This window comes from Sceloporus undulatus, chromosome 1 (assembly GCF_019175285.1).
Source record: "Sceloporus undulatus isolate JIND9_A2432 ecotype Alabama chromosome 1, SceUnd_v1.1, whole genome shotgun sequence".
In the NCBI taxonomy this organism is placed as follows: Eukaryota; Metazoa; Chordata; class Lepidosauria; order Squamata; family Phrynosomatidae; genus Sceloporus; species Sceloporus undulatus.
The window spans coordinates 73,696,568-73,721,862 of NC_056522.1; the positions used below are offsets into that span (position 1 = coordinate 73,696,568).

Consider the following 25,295-nt stretch of genomic DNA (forward strand, 5'->3'; position numbering starts at 1 on the left):
TGAGCTATAATTCTTGCTGTTTGTAGGTGACTATAGTTGTCTAAAGCTAACATTAACTATCTATTATGCATCAGTTCTTGCCTACTTTTTTTCAAGCAAACACAGTATATACATATGCACTTCATGAATATCTTTCTCTGGACAAACTGCTTCCTATAATCCAGTGTTGTCATTTAAATTTTTTAATTTTTTTAAAAAATATATAATCATATGGGCTATTCTTCTGTTTGTGAAGAAAGCCTCATTTGTTCACTTTGGGAGGTACCATCTAGTTTTAGTTTATCTAGAAGTGGAGGGCAAAGATTTCAAACTGGCAATGCAAAAAGAGCCCTCAGCAACAGAGCTGAAGAAAGTGTATTTGCCCAAACCCAACCCAGCATTTTATTTCATCCTAATCCAAACCACCTGCTACAGGCCCGGCACCTAGGCAGACGGTACTTCACCTCAACTCTCTTTGTATGTTGTGTATATGTCCGTATGTGCATGAGTGCAGACAGGAATGTCTGCCCTCTGGTGGCTTTCTAAAGGAAGTACTCTAAATGTTCTGGATCTAAAAAGATAATGCCTTTCAATAAAATAGGAGAAAATACTATTGAAATTTTTTTAAAAATGAGAAAACTAGTCATTAAGACCAATTGATTTAATTGGAAATATATACAACTAGCTAAGGGCATATCTGCACTACAGAGCTGTATTGTTTTCATGTCACTTTGTCACCATGGCTCCATCCTAAGGAATCCTGAGATTATGAGATTTTTCTGTAGACAGGGTTTCTACTGGAGAATTACCTCACCAAACTATACCAAAGTATGAATACCACAATTCTGTAAAATGGAGCTATGACAGTTAAAGTGATGTCAAACTAATATAACTGAATAATGTAAACTTGATCCAACCTCATGTTACCAGTCCATGCTGGTGAACTCAAATATTAAACAGTCCCATCAAAAAAGCTAAAATTTGCTGACCAACTCTTTAGTGGGAAAGGGAGGAAAGGTTGGTTTCATTCCTCATGATGCTTCCTAAATGGCCAGTGTGCAGAATTTAAGTGTTATGTGTACAGATCAGGAAAGCCAGTGTGGTGTAGTGGTTTGAGCATTAGACTATGCCTCTGGAGAGCAGGGTTCAACTCTCCACTCAGGCATAAAAACCTACTGGGTGACCTTGGGCAAGTGATGCTCTCTCAGCCTCAAAGAAAGGCAAAGGCAAACCCCCTCTGAACAAATCATGCCAAGAAAACCCCACAATAAATTCACTTTAGGGTCACCATAAAATGGAAATGATTTGATGGCACACAACAACAAAACAGACCAGGTAGGAAGAGGATTTATATGTGCACCATCTATTCATGCACAATGTTCTTCCTCAAACATATACCTACAAAGAAGGCCCACTTCAGCATTTGTGTACTCCAGTGGTAGGCAACTGTGGTCTGCAGATGCTGCTGGACTTCCAACATTCTTCTCCAATCACTATGCTGACTAGGCTGGAGGTAACTGTAGTCCAACAACTTCAAGAAGGTCACAGGTGTCCTGTCCTTGGTGTACTCCTGTATGAATGGCAACTAAAGTATGAAGTAACCTTTAGTAATAAAGATATTTTTTTAAAAAAAATTTCTCCTTAATTTTATAGTTGAGTGCTTTAAAAGCAGCTTGGGGGTAATATTTTCCAAGCCCTTTTTATCTCTTGCTAAGGATTTCCCCCCTTTTTAAAAAATCCATTGCCACCATTGTTTTACAGGAAGATTTAAATTTTATTGTTAATATTTGGTATTTGTTTGTGAATTCTGATGAATGATGTCCTATATATTTCTTAAAGTATTGGAGCTGGGCTTGAGAGAAAGGAGTGTAGGCAGTCTCTCTACTGCAGATGTATAGCAGAGAAGGGGGGACGAAATGAAGGCACTTCCCTTTAAATAAGAGTTCTTTCACCCCAATGAAATTTTCCTTTGATTGCCAAATTTTTAGCACTGCACCTTACAGAGGAATTGATGAAGGTTAAAGGAGGGAGGAATGATAGTGATGAATGGTATGGAAATGGGGAGCTCTTCCTTAACTGCTCATTATTTTCTTTATAAACCAAAAACTGGAATTCCCAGAATCCCCCAGCCACCATGGTTGTTATAAATACAGAGTTTAAAAAGTTGAATGGAATCACCTATAGAGCAGTAAAAGCACAGCTGATGATGATGATGATGATGATGATGATGATGATGATAATAATAATAATAAAAATAAAATTTATTTATATTTTCCCTGCAGATCGAGGTGGGATCACAGCATAAAAAACATACACATTACAACATATTCAATAAAATCACAATATCACAATATCACTACTATTGCTAAAAGCTAGCTTGTCATCTATTTTCTGTCTTATCATAGTCAGGTGGGGTTCTTTCAGGGTCATCATAATAGGTCAGGTGGGTAGGCCCGTCGGAAGAGATCCGTCTTAAGTGCCCTCTTGAAAGCTTCCAGGGTGGTAATAAGATGAATCTCTTCTGGTAGATTGTTGCATAATTTGGGGGCTGCGACCATAAATGTCTTGTGGGAAGTTGTTGTTAGTCTTGCTTTTGGGTAGTCAAGCAAATTCTTCCCGGATGTTCTGATAGTGCGGGGCAGATTGTGTAGGGAGAGGCATTCCCTCAAGTAACACTTTTAAAAGACAAACATAATCTGGACTCTTTGTATTCACTGGGGTTTGGTCCTTGGACCCCTCATGGATACCAAAATCTATGGAGGCTCAATTCCCGTTATATACAATGGGTAGTAAAATGATGTCCCTTATATAAAGTGGCAAAATTGAGATCTGCTTTGTATGTATGTATGTATGTATTTATTTATTTATTAAAAATCCAAGCCATGGATGGTTGGATTCATTGATGTAGAATTTGTGGATATGGAGGGGTGCCATTAGTATTATTGTGACTCCTTTTAAGAATTTTGTTGTTAGTAGCTAGCACTGGTGCCTTTTTTACTTTTTCGGACCACTGCTACTAATTCCAGAATCCCTAATCATAAACCATTCTAAGACATATATCCCAATAGAATCATTTTTCTGAGCTGTTGGGTAAACTGAGGTTAAGAATCATTCTGAGGGGGGGAAAGACTGTATAAAAAGAAGACAGCAAGAAAAAGTGGGTTATAGGGCGAACCCTGCCATTCATGGGAAGTGTCAGTGAGATGTTGGGAGAAAGAGAGCTTTATGTATATCAAGTGGCTTACGCTGCATCCTGTAAGGTAAGCTGCTGCTCCCAGGCAGTGAAAGATGCTGACCAATTGCTACTAATAAAGTATGATTCACCTGCCCATAATCATTTATCCTGCACCTCAAGCAAAACATTGGCATGGATGGGTCCTGGCTAGTGAGGAAAGAATGAATCATGTTTTAGTTCCTATCGTGCAAACATCCTTTCAGTGATTTTTTTTTACCAGCTTGTGGTATTGTGACACATAGCACATGCAATAATGCAGTGCTCAGAAAAGTTACTTTTATGGATTTCAGTTTCCAGAATTCTCCAGCCACCATGGCAAATGATCATATCAGTTGGGAGCTATAGCTGAATTCCCCAGCCAGAATGGTTCTACTGACTAGAGGATTGTAGTGGTCTGAAGTTTTCACACTTGGGACTCAGCATGAGATGACATGACTCATTGGAATAGATGATATTGCTGTCTAAAGTGGGACGTAGTAAGAAAACAAGAGAACTACATTCCAGGTGAATTGCCTGAGCCTAAGAAGCCATGGTGGTGAGTTGGCAAGACCTGAATATGGCTGTTAACAACAGGATCTTTGAGATGTCTCCATTGACTGAGACATTATTAAACCATCTTCCTGTCTTGTGGCAATTGCATTATGAAAGGAAATAGGAACATACCACTTTGAAAACTTTTCTTATCACACCTCGCTTTCTTTGCATGACTGCACTACTTTGAAATCACCAACACCACTGCAGTTCTACCATTATAGCAGTAAGTGCCATGGGGGACCTGATTTCCCCCTTCTCCCTCCCTCCTACTTACTATTCCAAAGCAGATTAGCCTGTTGGTTTATTTATTTTTATTTTGCAGTGTTTATGTAATTAGGGCAAAAACAATTAAAATTACTTTTTTATCATTTTTCTGTATATACACAAACACAGCAAAGATAAAAAATTTAAAAACTCAACAGGCATGGATTTAGCCAACTTTGGAATAGAGAGGAGGAGGGAAGAGAGGAGAAGACTCAGGTCCCATCCTTCCAAGTGACTGCTGTAATATTGGAATTGAAATGAAGAGCCTTTTCACACCTGTGCAGCTGCACCATAATAGCAACATTTAGTGCTATTGACTGGTTTTGCCCATCAATGAAAAGGTGCTGTAAGGCAGCAGCAGGATGTGGTAAGTGCTGGCCAAAGACCCTCTTATCCTGTAAAAATTCTGCTTTTTAGCCTCATGTTATAATGTTCTGGGTCACCATAATGTGATGCAGATTTGATGGCAAAGAACAGCAGTATCGGAAAAGGATTTTTGTAAATTCCAGAACAATCTTAGCTTAGTTCTTAGATCACCTGAGATCAGGACAAGGCCTTGTTTGTTGTGTTCAAAAGTGGACAGGATAAAATTCTAACACTGAAAGCTACCGGTGGAACACAAAACATATTAAAAGGTGAACTATGTTCCAATGGAAGCCTCCACTGGCATGCTTCCATTATTGCAGACAGGCTTGTGAACTTACATGTGAAGTTTGCAAGTTGAATGTGTCTATTCTCCCCTCTAATACCTAGCCTAAGAAATTCCCATTCTTTTTCCCACACATAAATTGGCTCTAAGGCATTTGAAGGTTTAGGAATCTATATTTGTTCATGTATTCAAGTGAGGCATATAGTCTTGCTGATACAGCTTAAAATCTGTTCATGGGCTGAACAACTTAAAGAAAAGAAATGAAATCTATGTTGAATAAATTAGATGTATCCTGCAACCATTTTGCAAGCTAAAGCCTTGGATAGCATCAAATGTGAAATAAAAAGCATCTGTCTTAATATGTTCAGATTTTTGAAACATTTGCCAAAAATATTCTGTGTGGGTGGCTTGTTTTATAACAAAGAATCCTTGGGAGGTCAATTTCCAATCTCCCTCCCCCCCAAAACACAAAATTATTAGAAAGGAGCAGCTAGTGAGCAGGAAATTTCCCCTCCTCTATCTACAGCTCCAATAACGGACACAGATAGTTACAACACATTTATACCAACCTGTATACATGCTGCTTTTCATGCCACAAAGCCACTTTTTTCCCTTTGTCAGTCTGTTCGTCTCTTGCCAACTTTCGTTCTCCAGACAACTTGCAAACTGGAACATTTCTTTTTGCACTAAATTGTGCCAAGCTATGTTGTAATTACAATATGACTGATCAAGCATAATTTAGTCTGAGAATTGTTTTAAGACCACACACAACCCCCACCCCACAAACCCTTCTCTCTCTCTGTTCTCTCTCTCTCTCTCTCTTTCTCTCTCTCTCTCTAAAATGGATGATATGGTAAAAGAAAATCCCCCCCCCAGTACTTGTCCGACCCTATTTTAGCAATCTCTTTCTCACTGAAAGAAGAAAGAAAGTTATTTGTTCATGGTTTAAGATGTTAGATCTTGCTTCTGAGGAGATATTTAGGAAAGATAAGGAAAAGTTTGGCATGACCTGTCAACTCATATTTTCTCTGATTTCCTTCTGGACCTTCAACTAAGTGAACATAACACACAGGAAACAGGTACCACATATGTAAATATGTCATGAAGTTGCAGCAGCCTCACCAGCATAAATTAGAACCATCTCTGATGATATATGGTAACATATTTGGCATAAAGTGTCATCTATGAAATCAGAAACATGGCAGAGTCTTATTTTACATGTTAGCGGGAGGCAGAATGGTCTATGCAAGGCAATGGAAAGGGGAAGACACTCTGTCCCCTCTTGACTGGATGTGGAAACTTTATGATTTGACCACTAATGATAAATTGACACATCTGATTAAATTTATTTTTTTTAGAGAAATTCTCTGAAGACTGGAGAAGCTATGGAAAATGCTCTGGATTCGAAACTTAAAGGCTGATTTCTGAGCTGATGCTCGATGAAGTGATTGACAAATTGAAGAAAATAGGTTACATATTCTGTTAGTATAGTTAAACTCAGTAATATATTCTAACTCTGTTTGTACCTGAAAATAAGCCATTATTTAATATATGCCTTTTTCTTATTTCTACTTTCTTAGTTAACCAGAAATTATAAAATTTGAAAGAAAATTTTCTCTTTTTTTCTGATTTTGGGATGTCTAGAGATGAATTTCAGAAATTCTTGATCCTAGTTGAATAATTTTCCTTCCTACTGTAAAGAATGAGATTAATAAGGGTGAGAATTGCAGAAAAAGTAATATACACTATTGTTTATGTGGAGTATAAGACATAGTAAATATAGAAAAAACTTATGATTTTTGGAAGTAGTAACTTTTAGATTTGTTGTTTACTCCTATATGGAATGTATATAAATGTCTATCGTCTAATGTTTTTGTTCTATTGTGTTAATATTTTATTGTTTGTTTTGTTTTTTATATGAATCTTCAATAAACTTTTCAAAAAAAGAGAAAAAAGGAAAAAAAGAAATAGCACTATTTTACCTTCCTTATAAGCATATGCAATTGTGTGTCAAGATAGAATGACTCAGAAAACAGTATCAATGAACTCAACTTGAAGGTACACAAAGGAGGAATACAAAGCACAACTCAAGAGGCAATTCAGCAGACAAACCAGTTTTCAATGTGAGGGAGGTGGAGGCTGCCTCCTCAGATCTTGCAGTATATATCATACTTTATCTGTGCTCCTAATTTAGTGCCAGCTAAATATTCTTCAAATTTTCGATCCATTTCTTTGTTCTGGGATTCTGAGAACAAGGTTTTCCAGTCACCAACAGATCCTGCAAACATTTAAACAGGTATAATGAGTGGTGAGATACACTGAATAGAAGCATAAAATCATGGAGTTGGAAGACATCACAAGGGTCATCCAGTCCAACTCCTGCCATGCATCAAAGCATCCCTGACAGAAGGCCATCTACCCTCTGTTTAAAGACCTCCAAAGAAGGAGACTCGACCACACTCCGAGGGAGTGTACTCCACTGTCGAAAGCCCTTACTATCAGGAAGTTCCTCCTAATGTTGAGGCGGAATCTCTTTTTCTGTAGCTTGCATCCATTGTTCCATGTTCTGTTCTCTGGAGCAGAAGAAAACAAGCTTGCTCCATCCTCAATGTGACAGCCCTTCAAATATTTAAATAGCACCATCATATCACCTCTTAACTGCCTCTTTTCCAGGCTAAACATACCCAGTTCCCTAAGTGCGGTCTTTCTCTTTTCAATTTTGTTGAGAGCTGTGGGCTAAAGGAAATTCCACTATCATCTTCCTCTTCCTCTCCCCCCCCCCCAATAGAGATCAGTCTTAATTTGATCATCATTTAGGTGGATCCTTATTTGATCATCAAATAGGTAGAAGTGACTGGTGGCTTCATTACTGCTGTATGATTAAGCCACTTTCAGTTTTAATGGCAGTCCTTAGCACCGCCATAGCTGTCCCACTTTTACAGGAGCTGTCCAGGTGCTGAACCTATGTCAGATATAGGCTCCAGAACAGGATACCTCTTGTACAAACTGGAGCAGCTGTGGGAGCACAGCCATTAAAACCAAAGGATGTCATTAAAAAGAGGGTGGATTCCTCACACCAAAATGTCTGCATCAGCAGCAACCTCTGCATATTGGCATTTCGTAAAATTGATTAGGGAACATATAAGTTACATTCTGTTAACCATTCATGATATTTCAAAGATCTCTCATAGAATCATAAAATCATACAGTTGGAAGAGACCACAAGATCTCCATCCAGTCCAACCCCCTGCCATGCAGGAATACACAATCAAGGAACTCTCCACAGATTACCATCCAGCCTCTATTTCGAAACCTCCAAAGAAGAAGACTTCCCCACCCTCCAAGGGAGTGTGCTCCACTATCAAACAGCTCTGACTGTCAGGAAGTTCTTCCTACTGTTGAAGTGGAATATCTTTCCCTCTAGTTTGAATCCATTGCTATGAGTCCTACTCTCTGGAGCAGCAGAAAACAAGCTTGCTCTATCCTCAGTATGACACCCCTTCAAATACTTAAATGGGGCTATCATATTACTTCTTACTCATCTTTTCTCCAGGCTGAACATACCCAGCTCCCTAAGTCTCTCCTTATAGAGCATAGTTTCCAGACCCTTCACCATTTTGGTTTCCCTCCTCTGGACATGCTCCAGTGTGTCCACATCCTTCTTGAACTGAGGTGCCCAGAGCTGGACAAAGTATTCCAGGTGAGGCTTGACCAAAGCAGAATAGAGTGGTACAGTTGCTTCCCTTGATCTAGACACTATACTTCTATTGATGCAGCCTAGAATTGCATTGGCCTTTTTAGGTACTGTATCACACTGTTGACTCATGTTCAACCTGTGGTCTACTAGGATTCCTAGATCCCTTTCACATGTAGTCTCCTTAAGCCAAGTGTCCCCCATCCTATATCCATGCATTTCATTTTTCTGCCTAAGTGCAGTACCTTACATTTCTCCCTGTTAAAAGTAATTTTGTTAGATTTGGCCCAGCTTTCTAATCTATTAAAGTCACTCTGAATTTTGATCCTGTCCTCTGGGGTATTAGCTACTATACCTAATTTGGTGTCATCTGCAAATTTGATAAGCATGCCCTCTATTCTTTCATTCAAGTCATTGATAAAGATGTTGAATACCACTGGGCCCAAGACTGAACCCTGTGGCACCCCACTGGTCACTTCTCTACCCTTCTCTTTTATTCCTGACCATGGGATCACTCCCAGTATATCCCTAGGTTTACTGAAATCAGTTTTCCTAAAGTCTAGAATGTGTGTCTGATTATACTTGGCTTCTCATTTCCATTGTATAACAAACTCCAAGAAAACATGGTCACTCCCACCACTTGCACCCCATTAACCAGGTCATCCCTGTTGGTTTGGATCAAATCCAGAATAGCCGATCCCCTTGTTGCCTCTTCCACCCTTTGGACCATGAAACTGTCTTCCAGGCAAGAGAAGAATTTGCTAGAACTTAAAGTTTTGAGTGAGTTTGACTTCCAGCAAATGTCTAATACAAATTAATCATAAATTAATTACTAATCTTGCAGAGGACAGATATGCATTGATTCTTATTCCACTGTTGTTCAACACTTGCTTACTGGACTTATTTCCAAATGATTTTTGGGAGGTTATTGCAGTCTGGAAGCCTTTAAACAAATCCTAAACATCCACTGCTGAAAAGGAGAGAAGGAGGCAGTAGAAACAGGGCTAGCTCCAGGCTTGAGGACTTCTCGGCCAAGTTCCTTCTAGTGGCTATACCTTTATGTCTGTGATGCCTTCCTACAATATGATTACTTATTGGTTATCACTACTTCAGGGGATAGGAGAGACCTCAAAACAGTGGTTCCAAACCACTCAGATTTAAACAGAAATGAAATTGACATTTTTTCACCATTCTAATTTTCAACAATTTCTGAGCTAAAGATTTTCAAACACAGTTTTACTGTGTATTTGTTTATTTTTAACTATACTTCAGAAACTAGGAACAGCCGCTGATGTGAACTGAAATACAGTCCTTGCTAATCTGTTGAGGATCCATAAAATAAGGCAACCTTAAACACCAAAACAGTCTAACAAGTAGAGGAGTCAAACAGTGACCTTCACTTGAGCAGGATAGTATTGGTAAACCTTCTGCACCCCCCCCCCCACACACACACACTATAAAAAGTTACCTTTGCGGAAAAGAATATCTCCAAACGCTCCAAGGGTTTCTTGTCCACTCTCTTTCATAGTTTTGAACCTGCTCTTTTCTACAACACTTTGAATCTCTTCTTCAGTCAGGGAAAACCCAAGGAATTTGGCTATTCTTTTCACTTCTAAATTTGGATTCTGGATTTTTAAACAGAAAAGATAGCAATTTGCATGTTCAGAATTTTGCAGTGATTTATACATAACAAAAATACTTCTGTTAAATAAAATTACACTGAAGATGAAGACAGAAAACTCACAAATGAAAAGTTTTTCATCTGTGTTCAGCCCAGGGTTCTTGTAGCTATGAACTGCTATGGGAGTAGAATGGCCTACACATTCCTCTATACCTTCTAAACCAAGATGTTGTACTATGGAGGCCATTTTTCATCCGGTAATGCCCTCCCTCCTGCCCTCATAGCTGGAAGTGATGATGTATGACTTTTGGTTCTGTAAACTGGCTGAAATACAATTGGATTTCATAGTTTGGGGGAGCAATGGTTTTCGGAGTAGTTTCATAGGGTTTTGTGTGTGCTTCTTCACATTTTTTAGCCTTTTTTTTAAAATGAGAGTCTGAAAGCTTCAGAGGTCTCTAAGGAATTTCAGTAGCCACAAACAAAATATTCTTATAATTTTCCAGCCTTGGCCATGACATCTTTCAAGAAACCATTTATTTGGCCTAGTTGCCAGAGGAAGCTACACATTTATAGAGCAGTTGAACTGCATTCTCTCTTTTTTTAAATAAAAAAAAATCTAATATTTATTTAGAGTAAGATAAATACAAAGATCAACAGCAATAATATTTAACAAATGAAAACAAAAAAGTTAATAATATATTGTGCCATTCTTTTTTTGTACAGAAAAATTCTGGGAAAACATGCAATTCATTTCCATCCTTGCTCTTGATGAAAAGGGATAGACATTTTAGAATTATATTTTTGTATTCTTTATATATGAAATTCATTTCTAAAGAATGCTTGCACATTCATTATTTCTGCAGTTGTTCAGCAAGAAATTACATCTAACTTTCATGCCCTGGAGCCAATGCGAATCTCACCTCCTTTAGGTCTTCATAATTTACGGCTGTGACATTTTCATTGTCAATATACTTGTCCCATTCTTTCACAAAATCAAAGTAGGATCCCCAACTCACTGGAGAGAGAAAAATGAGCAACATGATACCATCACTCTAAATCCTGACACTTTCAAATTCTTGGAAGTTTTCTCAACAATGACAGAAGTAATCCATGTTGAGACTACTTTAACTGCCCTTGCTCAAAGCTAGGGAAATCTGGGAATGGTAATTTTGTGAGACATTTAGCTTTCTCTGTCAGAGAGCTCTGGTTTCACAATAAACTACAGTTCCCAGGATTCCCTGGCACTGAACCAGGACATTTAAAGTGGTTTCAAACTGGATTATTACTGCCGTGTGTTTTGGACCAACATCTCTCAAGCATACAGCAACATTCCCATTTCATAAATGTCAGTCCTCCAGTCAGTCATATAACTATGGATTTTTTTCAACCTCTAATAAAAAAAAGATTTAAATATAATAATATTAATCAGATTAAATAATCATGTGCATGCACTGCTTCCAAGAACAGCATTAAAGACCTTTGCTCTAATCTTTGTGGTAAGCACAGTGAAAAAAGCTACTGAACTATTTACATTAGGATCCATATCAGCAAGTAATTTATACATTTGCTCAATCAATGATCTATCAGACATTCCTTCCAACAGAGTACAAGAAATCTTTTCTTGGGACCCCAAGTCAGAGAAGAATAAATAATGAATAATAGCTTCTCTTTGTGACATCCCCTATATGCATCTATCTTCAAATGTGGAAACACTGGCATATCTCCCACCAATATGAAAAAGATGGTTTGGAATTGTAATTCTGGAAATGTCTTCTCAATTCAATATGAGTTATGAAAAAAGTTAATGAGAGAGTAATCTCTTGTACCCAAGAAGAAGTCGGCCCTTCTTATACACGGATTTTTTATTCACAGATTCAAGCATCCACAGTTTGAAAATGTTCCAAAAAAGTATAAATTTCAAATATCAAACCTTGATTTTCCATTTTTCATAAGGGACACCATTTTGTTATGTCATTATATTTAATGGGACTTGAGCATACACGGATTTTGTTATACACGGGGATCTTGAAACCAAACTTCAGCATATAAGAAGGGTCTACTGTAACATCCTAGAAATATAACAACTCTCCCATTTATTCCTTTAATAATAATAATAAATTTTATTTCTATTTCCTGCCTCTCCCTGCAGATCGAGGTGGGATTACAACAAACAAATTATTCCAGCAATAAAAACATATCAAATACATTCATTGAAAACAATAACATATTATCAATACAATAAGATTAATAAAATACAATTAACTTGCATAAAACATACAGTACCATTGGAGGTGGGATATTTTACAGCAAATTTGGTGGATAGGTTCGCCGGAAGAGATCCGTCTTGAGTGCCTTCTTGAAGGCATCTTCTTGATGGCGGTGATAAGGCAGATCTCTTCCGGCAAGTTGTTCCATAATTTGGGGGCTATGATGGAAAATGCTCTGTGGGAAGTTGTTGTTAACCTAGTTTTTGCACACTCTAATCGTTTCTTCCCAGATGTCCTGAGAGTGCGGGCGGATTGTGTAGAGAGAGGCGTTCCCTCAAGTAACTCGGGCCCAAGCCATATAGGGCTTTAAAGGTAATAACCAAAACTTTGTATTGGGCCCAGACGCTGATCAGCAGCCAGTGAAGAGATTTTAATATTGGTGTTATGTGGTCAAACCTAGATGTTCCTGTGACCAATCTGGCTGCAGCATTTTGAACCAATTGAAGCTTCCGAACTTGGTACAAAGGTAGCCCCATGTAGAGTGCATTACAGAAATCTAAACGAGAGATTACCAGTGCGAGTACCACTGCTTCAAGGTCCTTTGGGTACAGGTAGGGAGGCAGTTGGCATATGAACCGAAGTTGGTACCAAGAACTCCTAGCCATCGCATCTACTTGAGATGACAACTGCAGAGACGGATCTAGGAGTACTCCCAAACTGCGAACTTCGTCCTTTAGGGGAAGTGTGACCCCGTCCAGGACAGGTTGGCAAATTTCCCTGCCTGGGCCTAGGGATCCTATTGATAGTACCTCCATTTTCTCTGGATTCAGACTGAGTTTGTTTTCCCTCATCCAGCCCATTACTGACTCAAGGCAGGCATTCAGAGGAGAGATGCCATCTTTGGTCACTGCAAGAGTCAGAAGCATAGAGAAATATATTTGGGTGTCATCAGCGTACTGATAACACCGTGCCCCATGCCTCTGGATGATCTCTCCCAGTGGCTTCATGTAATTATTAAACAGCATGGGGGACAGAATGGCACCCTAAGGGATGCCAGATGTCGGCTCTCTTTTACGAGAGCAGCTGTCCCCCAGCCTCACCATCTGGAATCTACCCGAGAGGTACGAATGGGCCCACTGGAGCGCAGTGCCCCCCAATACCTAACTCCCTCAGGCATTCCAGAAGGATACCATGGTCTATGGTATCGAATGCCGTTGAGATGTCCAAGAGCATCAGCAGGGTCACACTTCCCCTGTCAATGCCCAGATGGAGATTATTGACCAAAGCGACCATGGCAGTCTCAACTCCGTATCCCGCCCTGAAGCCATCATCGTCATCATCATCTCTTATTTATTAATAAAGTTGCTCATGTGATTTAACATAACCCACTGGTTGCTAATTCATATAAAACCCAGAAACAAAATAACAAGTAGCAGGGCTAGTAAAAGATCAAGATTACATGTTTCCAGTGGGTTAACATCCAACATAATTCATGCTACTAGATTCTAAACTAGTTAGAGCATTAGGAAGAGTACCCAGGTAAAATATATTAGAGAATTCAACTCTGGTAAAACATATGGTATTCATGTCACCTTAATTTACATGCATCTGTGAAAGGATGTAGTTGGTTTTAAGTCTGTATGAAACAAACAAACATGGCTGCTTCTACCACTAGACACCCAAAAGTGGTGCTGAATCCTGATTCCTCCTGAATTGTGCAAATATGATGGTGTCATTCTACTAACAAAAGTTGCAATATGTAAGTGATACCTTTCCCATTCATAAAATCTGTGAAATAAGCATCCCATGTTCGTTTAGGAAAGATGGGCATCTTGTTGTTAAAATGAAAAAAGGATACCAGTGTGTCCTTTGGGTTTCTAATCAGCACCAGTACCTGAAACATAAAGAAATAATGTAAAAAAAATTCATACTGTAATACTGTACATTCAGAGTACAACTAGACAGACAGATAGCTAGATAGGGAAGGATGATATGAACATGTAATATATAGGGGCTGGCCATATATATTAAAGTAATTTAATATACATTTATTAAAAAATTGTTAAAACTATAAATCAAATACACATTCCTACATAACTGAAACCACAATATCTTTTAATAGATTATGAATGTTTATTGTTCCAGTTTTGAAATACAAGCATTCTGCAAAAGTTCAAAGTTCTTTGACAATGCAACTCATTACCGAACAAAGTAAATAATGTAAAGAACATTTCACAGTACTGTGAAGGAGTAACTGTATAAATATTTCCCTGTCAATTTTTCTCTGCTAGAAAGGGTAAACATTACCTGATGTGACACCATGTCAGGTTTGCAAATAGCTTGTTCCCCACTTGGCTCTAGAAAGTAAGATAACCAACTAGACATACCCAACAAAATTTGGTTCTTAATACAAGTATACAGTAGGCAATCAGGTTAGCAACACTTTAATCAACAGTAAGACTGGGTAGAGAGGGGTCATCTTGAAAATACAACTGAGAACAGTTCACTGACACCTCATTTTTCCAATCACAGCAGAGCTGTCCTGGACGAGGCAATCCATACGTATCAAACATGAAAGAAACTTTTGAATTGACAGTTATATTGTTATGGTGAATATTAGATTCTACTCAACTCTTTTCTCTCACAAAGAACCCCAAGGTTGATGCTGGTGTGTGCCAGTTTATAGCATGGTTATGCAGAACTGCATCCTATGAAGTGTACATACCATAAGAAGTACAGTATATAAAATGTGTGCACTCACCTTGGCTTTGTTTCTGAAGACAGATTTAGGCAATATATCGGGAGTGAGGTGAGTGATTATAATTCTTCTTGAAGGTAGTTTTTCCATCCTCTTTAATAAAATAAGAAAAAAGGACTAATATCAAAATTGAGGTTAATAAATGTCAATCTTTTCAACTCAATTTAAAAAAAACATTTGTGATGGAAGCATTTTTTCAATGCAGGTGATCTGCAGAAATTTTATTTAATTAGTAACTCGCTCAGCTGTTAAAAGGCACCTTTCCTCTATGGCACTGAGCAGACAGAGAGTAAAAACTAGGACCCTTCCAGGGCCGTGTTCCCACTATGATTTAAAGCAAATTGCTGATCAGGTTATATGACCATCGTTCCCATTTCAAACTGGGTCTGATCCTGCTGTGATCGGTTCCAATCATGATAAAGCAAGGGAAATGCAAAAAAACAACAACACTCTTTCCTGATACTAGTTCTTTGCTGGTTCTTATGGAAAAAAAATGATTCTGAAGTGTCTTCAACAAGTGGGAATGACAGAACCACATCATTCTGAACCACATCATTCTGGAGGGGAGGGACTAATGGCAGAAGGGTGTTTACCATCCCTCCTCAGTTTTTGGTAGATCCACCATTCCGTCAGTGCTGCCTTTGTACTTGTGGTATAATCAATGGGAGCATGATTTTTTTTAAAAAAAAAAATAGAAGATTTGATTCATTAGTTTTGCAACTACTTGCAATTACCTGAGCGATCCAACAGCAGCTCATAGTGAGACAAGTAGTTGCAATGAATTGAATCACACACACACACACACACACACACACATATATATATATATCTCCCCCAAGCCAGGCTGCCGCAGACATCACTGATGACGCACAGATTATTGACATGCATTTTGAAGTGGAGCAAACTAGTAGGGATGACAATAGTGCCAAAAAAAGAAGGGAATAATGAAAAAGTCCACTTTCATAGTGGGAATGATGGACCTTTTGGATTCAATTTACCAACACGGAGTGAAGGCAAATTACAAACTGGTTTAAAAGTAAATGGGAATGAACCACAGGTTTTCCCAACTCAGGTGGAACCTCTGCTATCCGCATAGCCTGCTCCCACAATGGGCCAAATGCCCATGGGTAGTTTGCACTAACCTTTACCCCAGTGAGGCCCCTGCATATGAATAACTACATTCATGAAATTACAGCTCTTCAAATTTTTTTCAACAGAATGGGAATTTCTCTCTGCTGTCATAAAGTTGTTCATTTTACAAATTAGGTTAAAATGAATGATATAATCACTATTGCAAAACACCTGCATCAACAGCTACTATTTACAACTACTGATCATGTCAGCTATATATTACTTCCAAGATTTAAGTCACTAAACCTCTAAGATGATAATATTTGTTGGGTGAGCATGAATGGTAAAATTTCTTGCCGTCACGTGGGCATTTCATAAGCATATAGTTAATGGCTGTTGTAACAGAATGTTGAACGCAGCATGTCTTTGGCCTGATCCAACATGGCCTTTGTTATGTTTTTAACTATGTCTGTGCCTGCAGCTGAACACCAAAGCCAAAGAAACAAAAAGAGCTAATCTACATAGAACATCACCATCTAGTGACTTTAACTGGTTGTTGCACATATATTCAATAATTTATTAACTATCTTTTTGTTATAGTGTTATCTAGGCACACTGCTTGTTAACAGCCAGAGCTGATAGCATGGCAGGGCTGCATAGGACTTTACCCTGAAGTTACATGAAACAGTTTCTACCCCCACCCTGCAAAAAACCATCCCAAATGCACTTTTGAACTAAGTGGCAAATCTAGAACAGTATAGCATTTTTTAAAAAAGATACAGTTTGACCATATTAATTTAAATTGATTTGAAAATGTCCCAGATGGCAATTAACTAAATGGAATTATTTGGATGATTTTGTTTGGGCATGCTGTTACTTTTCTATAAAGATTTTAATTCTTTTATGAAAAAAATGTTCTACTTAATTCATATTGGAGATATTATATATATTCTCACCTAAACTATGAGCACATGTTTTTATTTATCTGCTTGGATCTTTGTTGCTTTGCAGATTAATTAATAATTAATATAACAAATCTGAGCCATTCTGACCTTGAATTTGTCTGGATCTCCAAATTCAAGACGTGGAGTAATTTTCAGTTCCTTCTCAAGATCAGTTCTCTTTTTCATTTCCTCTTCTGTATATTTTGCAGATGTGATGGATAAGTTATTTAAGATTCCTTCAAGCCAGTGACTACCTGAAAGGTATGAGAAATGTATGGAATATATGCTTGAGTCTGACACATGTAGCAATCTTGTTCTTCCAGCTGCTCTGGAAACTGTATACAGATGATTTTAAGGACATTGCTTCCAAATCTCCCCTGGAGCTCTTTGTTAGTATCCTGATTAAACAAATTATAGAATTAAAGCAGATCTCAATCACTAGCCACTTCATCCCCTTCCTCACTGGTGCAGGAAATCTGCTGTTAGGTGATCATCCAGCCTCTTCTAAAAACCTCTATCAAAAAAGAGTCCATCACTTTCAAAGGCAGTCTACCCCTATATGTAAGCTCATTTGAACAGTGACAAATAGTGAATATTGATAGTGAATATTTTAATCAGTTAAACATATACAATATGATACAAAAACAGATAAAATCCCAGTTTTTTTTCCTAACAAATAGTTTGCATGGGGTGAAGTGAGGCAGGCAGACTGATCGGGACAGTGGTTTGAGATAAGGAATCACTCTCACACATACAAACACACATGCCTGCTATTTGCAGCAGAAGGAAACTTGCCATTAACACAGTTTGAAATAGCAGGTGCTTGTGGTAATGATGTTTTCAACCACCAATGTTTTTACATTTTCCTCCATAACAAAGACACAAGACAGCATACAAAAATTGGAACAGACACAGATAAAGACATGTACCATTTTTAAAAATTACATTATCTTTAAATAGTTAAGAATTAAAGTAAGAACAATTTAAACCATCTTAAACCATTTAAAACATTAAGAACAACTGGAAATATATAAACTAAAAAAAGCAAAAAATTAAAACACTACAAATGCCTTTGTGGAGTGTGTGTGTGTGTGATGGGGGAGAGGAGGGGAGATTTCAATGACCATGGAGCAGGGGGATGGGGACAGGACATCAGATACACCTTTGCTGCCACTTCAAAGGCCTGATGCAGCTCAGGGATCCTGCAGCTTGTTATTCATTTAGAAGAAATGCTTTAAATGAGAGTTAAATGATAGGACTTTCCTCATGTCCAGTTTAGCCTGTATAAGTCATGTAATTAAATAAAATTTATATTTATAAAAGAAGGTTTGTGTGACCAAAAGATAAGGTTTCTTATGTAGAAATGATGCTATCTGTCATCCTGAGATAAAAAATAAGGAGGGAATTCTCAGTCTCCTACTCCCTTGCATGGCCATCTGTACACACGCACCACCAAAAAACGTGTCCCGGTGTGTGTGTGTGTGCTCCTTCTAAACAAGGTAAGGCTGTTGGGAGAGACAGAATGACCTTGAAATAGGTGGAGGTCTACAACTCCATTTTGGGAGGAAGTGGGAGGAAGAATGGGGTGTAAGGGTATGCACCCAGTTTAGATAAATCCTGAAATTTAATGTCAATCAGGTTAGTTTGAATGAAACTGAAAACATCTCAGAGCATCCTGATCTGCATCCAGAGTGCATCAGCTTCCTCTGAAGTAATTTGGACCCATCTGGTGCCTCCAATACAGGGCCCACCTGAAAGGTAAAAGGTGCCTTAATCTCTCTCTCTCTTCTTTTTGTTGTGTCTCTCTGTGCAAGTATACACAGAGAGAGGGGGAGGGAGGGAAGGAGGAAGAAGAAGACAGCACAGGAAGCAGTCATATCATAATAGCCCTTCCACCATGCCATCTGACATCATCTGGCCTGGGAAGGAGTGAAAAAGCAAGCTCAACTCCATCAGGCCTAGCTTCAAGAAGAAGAGCCTTCCCTCCATGCCATCTGACATCATTTGGCCTGGGAGGGAGTGAAAAGGCAGGCCCAATCCCAGCAGAGCTAGCCAAAAGAAGAGCCTTCCCTTCATGCCAACTGTCATAATCAGGCCTGGGAGGGAATGAAAAGGCAGGCCCAACTCCATCAGGGCTAGCCAGAGCAAGAAGAAGGGCCCTCCCTCCAGTCCACCTACCACGGTCCAAGCCTCAGAGGGAGAGAAGAACCACTGGCCATGATCCCTTTCCCCACCACCATTCACTTCTCCTTTTGTGTCATGTCTTTTTAGATTGCAAGCCTGAGGGCAGGGAACCATCTGAACAGTGTTGCCAATCACCCTCGAAGTAAATCCCCTGATTGGCTTCCCAGAATGCCTGCAAAATTCCCGGGAGGGGGTGGGATGTCCGGGTCAGGGGGCAGGATTCTAGGTCAGGGGGTGAGACTTCTAGGTCAGGGGGTCTTCAAGGCACTATGGGAAGGCTAAAGGGGGCAGAACTTCCAGAATGGGAGGTATATCGGGTTTTGGGGGGGGGGGGGGGGGAAGGTATTCATACTTTTTCTTAGGATGGGCAAGAGTGATACTCACCACATTTAGGATATCCTGTCATGATCACATCATCTCTCCTGGCTTCAAAGGTTTCAAGAGCTTGTAAAGTTTCTGGACGGCAAATAGTAATAGGATACAAAACTCCTTTGTAAGAACAAAGTTTCTCTTCTGAGGATAACTTGGAACCATCCATCAACATCCTGTCAAGAAATTCCACAACATGTTTCCTGTCCTGGGCCATATTTTTGTTCACTGGGAGTAGACTGAGGATGAGAGTTGAGCTGTTGTTCTTGAACAGACACGTATTTATGCAGATCTTTTCTGAAAGATTACATAACAAAGGTCTTGGCTTGTATATAGCAGTGGGAGGTGTCTAAGGAAATAACGTTACTGTTTAACTGAGGAAGTAGAATTTAATTCTAACTTTCGCTTTGCTCAATGCAGATTCACTGAGTTTCCTGACATCTGGATCGTCATTCTCTCAAGTGGCAGGAAAGAATATTTCCCATGTTCTTGGAAGTAAAAAATGGGTTGCAATTAGAAACAGATAAAGAAGAAATGATTCTTCAAAAAACGTAGAAAAGGCAGAGCTGGGGAAAGTATCTTTTTTGGACTGCTGTTTCTTAAATCATTATGTATACGCTACTCATAGTAGCAGAAAGAGCTCTTACTACTTTGCTAGCAGGTAGAAGAGAGACTTGAGGAACTATGGCTTGTAATACTAGGTACAGTACACAAATTCCCTGTTCTGTGCAATTTTTTTTATATTAATATATCTTTATTTTACAAAGCTTGTGTTTTTAAAGGCAAAAATACACATCCTCTGCTTCATGTGACTTCAGTACATATAGATGTACATACCATTTAGTTTGGTCCCATTTCACAGGTGAGGAATGGTGAGCCACTGGTACATTTAAGTAGGTTCAAGTCAGTCAAACCATAACCAAAATTTATTTAGCATTAGTAAGAGAAATAATGGAGTACATCTAAGCACATCATGGGTATATTTTACTCACTGTACAATGACAGCATTTTCTATTTCCATGCACTTGAAACTAAGAATCAGCAGGGGTAGGCAAAGTACCCCCTATAGGACACACATGGCTGCAGTGCTATTTTGTGGTCTCCAGGAGTACCCAAATACACACAAAATCCAGTGGAAGTCTAGAGCAGTGGTTCCCTCAGAGGTATGCAGCAGAATATTAAGGGTGTGCAAAACACTTTTTAATAATGCCAGAATAATCAATAACACCTCCTTTACCTTCTTTGCATGTATCTTCTTCCAAAAGGAGAACAATGTTCAACCTGAGGAAAAGGGAGCAGATGATTCAGTGGGGGAAATACAATAAACATTAGGCAAAGAGGTAACTACAGACTACAGAAGAAAAAAAATTCCACCTTGGTACAGGAATACGTGGCTACTGTAAATGAATTCAAGTCTCCAGGGCCAGATCAACTACACTCAAAAAGAATTGGCAGAAGTAATTTCAAAACCACTGGCAATAATCTCTGAGAATTCCTGGAGAACAGGAATACTACCAGTGGACTGGAGGAGGGCAATTGTTTTCCCCATTTTCAAAGTGGAAAAAAGAGGACCCAAACAATTACTTCCCAGTTAGCTTGAAATCAATACCAGGAAAGATTCTAGAGCAGATCACTGAACAGAGAGTCTGTAAACATTTAGAAAGGAATGCCATAATTACAAAAAGTCAACATGTTGGTTTTTTTAATAGAGTTAACACTTGGTAGACTGAGGGGAATGCTGTGGATGTAATTTATCTTGATTTCGGTAAGGTCTTTGACAAAGCCCCCCCACAATATCTTTGCAAACAAGCTACTAAAATGTGGTCTAGACAATGCAACGGTTAGGTGGATTTGTAGTTTGTTGGCTGCCCAAACTTGAAAGGTGTTCACCAATAGTGTTTCCTCATCCTGGGGAGAAGTGACCAGTGGGGTGCCACTGTTCTGTCCTGGGTTCTGTCCTGGGGCAAGTGCTATTCGATATCTTTATCTATTATTTGGATAATGGAATAGGAGACATGCTTATCAAATTTGCAAATGACCCCAAATTAGATAGGGTACTTAATACACCAGAGGACAGGGTCAGAATTCAAAATGACCTTAGCACATAAGAGAGCTGGGCCAAATCTAACATAATGAATATCAGCAGGAAAAAATGCAAGGCAGAAAAAATATAATGCACAGATATAGGGTGAGTAATGCCTAGCTTGATAGTAGTATACGTGAAAAAAATCTAAGAGGCTTAGAAGATCACAAGCTGGAATCATCAGTGTGATACAGCAACTAAAAGAGCTGATATGATCTTATGCTGCATCAATAGGAGTGTAGTGTCTAGAATCTAAATCAAGGGAAGTAACAGCACCGCTCTATTCTGCTTTGGTCAGGCCTCACCTGTTATATTGTGTCCAGTACAACGTAAGAGGGATATTGACAAGCTAGAGTATGTTCAGAGGAGGGTGACCAGAATGGTGAAAAATCAGGAAACCATGTCCTATGAGGAGTGGCTTAGGGAGCTGGGTACGTTTAGCCTAGAGAAGAGAAGGTTAAGAGGTGTCCCTGTTTAAATATTTAAAGGGGTGTCATATTGAAGATGGAGCAAACTTGTTTTCTGCTGCTCTAGAGACTAGGACCCAAAGCAATGGATTTAGACTACAGGAAAAGAGATTCCACATCACATTGGGAAGAACTTCTTGATAGTAAGAGCTTTTCAACAGTGGAACACACTCCCTTAGAGTTTGGTGAAGTCTCCTTCATTGGAGGTTTTTAAACAGAGGCTGGATGGCCATCTGCTGGGAATGCTTTGACTGTGTATACCTGCATGGCAGGGGGTTAGACTGGATCAGGGACGTAGCCGGGGGGGGGGGGGGGGTTCGGAGGTCTGGACCCCCCCTTCAACTCTGGGGATGTTCAAGCTCCTTCCTTCCCCCTCCCCTCCATCAAAAGCATGGAGGGCTCAGATAGAGAGGGAAAACAGAAGAGGAAAGACAATTTGAGTTGCGGGCTCAGAGAGAGAGGGGGGGGGGGAGGGAGGGAGGGGGAGTGGGCCGGGGTCTCTCCCTGTGCTTTCTTTCCCTTTCGTTTCCTTTCCATCCCAGTCCTTCCACTCCTCCTCCTCCCCCCCTGTGCTTTTGCCAGAATAAAAGTCTCTCTTCCTGGGGAAGAAGGGAAGGAAGAGAGGAAGGAAGGGGAAAAAAGGAAGGAAGAGGAAGTTGGTGTCAGACCAGATGCTCTCATGGTCAGTTTTGGGTTTTGGAATAATTCAGGTTTCAGAAGTCCAGAGAAAGGAGACTGGGGCTCTACTCTGGACATTTCTTCTGATAATGAACTCAGGCTTTCAAAAACAGTCATTTCTGGATTTTTGCAACAACAAAAAAGAGGAGGGTCTGTGATGCAAAAAGCAGGAAGCTTCCTTCCAGCCTTGTTTTTTCTCTTTTTAAAAAGACAAAGAGAATAAAATACAGTTAGCTGGCCCCTTTTTAGCATGTCAATGGGGATGCTTTGATGGAGAGTTCCTGCATGGCAGAATGGGGTTGGACTGGATGGCCCTTGGGGTCTCTTCCAACACTTTGATTCCATGATTCTATAGCACTCTGAGCCTACTGTGATTTTAATTGTTTTTAAAATTATACAGTTTTAACGTTATAAAGTCTTATAGTGCAAACCATGCACTGATGGACTATTGCACTATAATTTTCTATTGATTGATTTTATATCCTGCCTTTTTCCCAACATAGGATTCTCTTAAAGGGGTTTGTTTTTCATAAAAAGAAAAGAAGGTATAATGTCTTGGAATTTAAAATTATGATAGATGGATAGATAGATAGATAGATAGATAGATAGATAGATAGATGAGTCTTGGAATTAAAAATCGTGTGTGTGTGTGTGTGTGTGTGTGTGTGTGTGTGTCTTGGAATTAAAAATCCCTCTTGGAAGTGGGAATGAAATGTTGTGTGGATGCAGCCTGGGTTCTTAGCTCAGCTCAGAAGTTGGAATGCAGTGTCTCAAAACATGAACAGAGTGTCTCTGAGCATGAATAGAGTGGCTGCTGCTCATTGCTTGAGAAGCTGCACTTTGCTTTATCGACCTGAATTTATCTGATGTAAACACCTTCAGAGGAAGGGCTTAGTTTGCATCTGCACTGAAAAAATAATCCAGTTTGATGGCACTTTAACTGCTCTTGGCTCCATGTTGTGGAATGCTGGGATTTGTAGTTTGTTGTGGCACCTGACAGAGATAGCCAAACAGCTCCTCAAAACTACAAACCCCAAGATTCCATAGCACGGAGCCATAACGGAAGTTAAAGTGGTACCATCCTGAAGTAAACACTTGACCCTCTTTTTGTGTCTTGGGGGGGGGCTCTTAGCCTCTCAAAATGGTGGCACTTAGTCTGGACCCCTCCTTCCCAAAATCCTGGCTACGTCCCTGACTGGATGGCCCTTGTGGTCTCTTCTAAATCTATGATTCTGTGATTCAGTAAAGGTTGAGAAGTTGTAGCTGCTGCTTTCAGTGGGTGCATGTATGAGAAAGCAAATAGAGAAGAGCCAATGACAGGGTGAGGGGAGAGTGGGATGGGACACCAACTCAATGCAGTGCCATTAATTGGGTGACTGCCTCCTCCAAGCCCACCTCCCTGCTCTCTACCACCCCCGAATAGATACAGTGGGAATTATGGTACTAATTGGCAGAGCAAAGGATGGAAGGAAGAGAGAGTGTAACAAGAGGGTAGGGAAGGCCAGATTTCCAAGGTGATTGGCATCAATTGTCTGTGCCTGCACTTGTCTTCCTCGTGGTGGTGCTTTATGCTGGCTCTCTGCCATTGCTTGCTGGTAGTAGAGATAGTTGCAGTGGAGGCAGCAGCAGCGTCATAGTTTTATCTTTGTTAGCAATCTTGGCTTGCTGGAAGAAGGACAAGGTATAAATATTTTAAATAAAATAAATGCAGCTCAGTGCTACGTGTTGTTGTTGTTGTTATATCCCACTCTATATTCGAAAATTTTCAGCAAAATCTAGTAAAATCAATTAGAACAATTTAAGTACACTTGGCCCTCCAAATTTGCAAGTTTACCATCACAACACCTCAGCTATTCTTCTGCTTCCAACCAACGTTGGATGGTGTTGTGTGAATTTGGGCATGGCAGCGTGGGGTTTGGCGAGTGGGGAGTACAAAACTCAATGCCACCAACTCCCTCCTGAAGCCTGAAGCTGTTATCTCAATGTCCACACGGCAGCCTATTCCCAAAGCTGGAGGTTTGTTTCAATGGGCATACCAAATAAGTTCATTGCACAGGGCTTGGAGAACAGGAATAGAGTGGAACAGAAGGGAACGGGAAGGGAACATGGGAAAAACACATATTATCACACAGGAGAATGCTGCCGAGAGTCCCCAATCCATTCCCCATCGTCCCACAGCAGCCGATTTTGAAAAACTATTCAGAATCGTTCTTCAAAATCGGCTTCTGTGGGACGGATAGATAGCAGATTGGGGACTCCCAGCGGCGTCGGCAGAATTCTCCCGTGCGATAATATATGTTTTTCCTCCATTCCATTCCCTTCTGATTCCCTTCCATTCTGCTCCGTTCTCCAAGCCCCATGTGATAAACATATGAGTCTCCAGGATCAGAAGTAGGGAGTAGGATCTTTCTTGCTTCCCATTCTTGAAGCTGAAGGCTTTTGTGTCAATGGGCATACAGCTTCAGATGTGGGGAGTAGGATCATTGTTACTCCCATTTCCCAAAGCTGGAGACTCTTGTATGTCCATGATTCAAAAGCCTCATGCTTTGGGAGGATCC

At 39.7% G+C, this 25,295-nt stretch overlaps 1 protein-coding gene across 1 annotated transcript; it reads right to left on the reverse strand.

The window, feature by feature from the left end:
* Positions 1-2,219: 2,219 nt before the first annotated feature.
* Positions 2,220-19,806, reverse strand: LOC121921435 (sulfotransferase 6B1-like). Its single transcript, XM_042449552.1, has 7 exons — positions 19,525-19,806; positions 17,065-17,210; positions 14,945-15,034; positions 13,954-14,077; positions 10,897-10,991; positions 9,824-9,980; positions 2,220-6,939 (listed from the first exon to the last, which is right to left on the reverse strand). Exons 1-7 carry the CDS (start codon positions 19,724-19,726, stop codon positions 6,809-6,811), a joined length of 945 nt encoding a protein of 314 aa, XP_042305486.1. The 5' UTR covers positions 19,727-19,806; the 3' UTR covers positions 2,220-6,808.
* Positions 19,807-25,295: the final 5,489 nt, after the last annotated feature.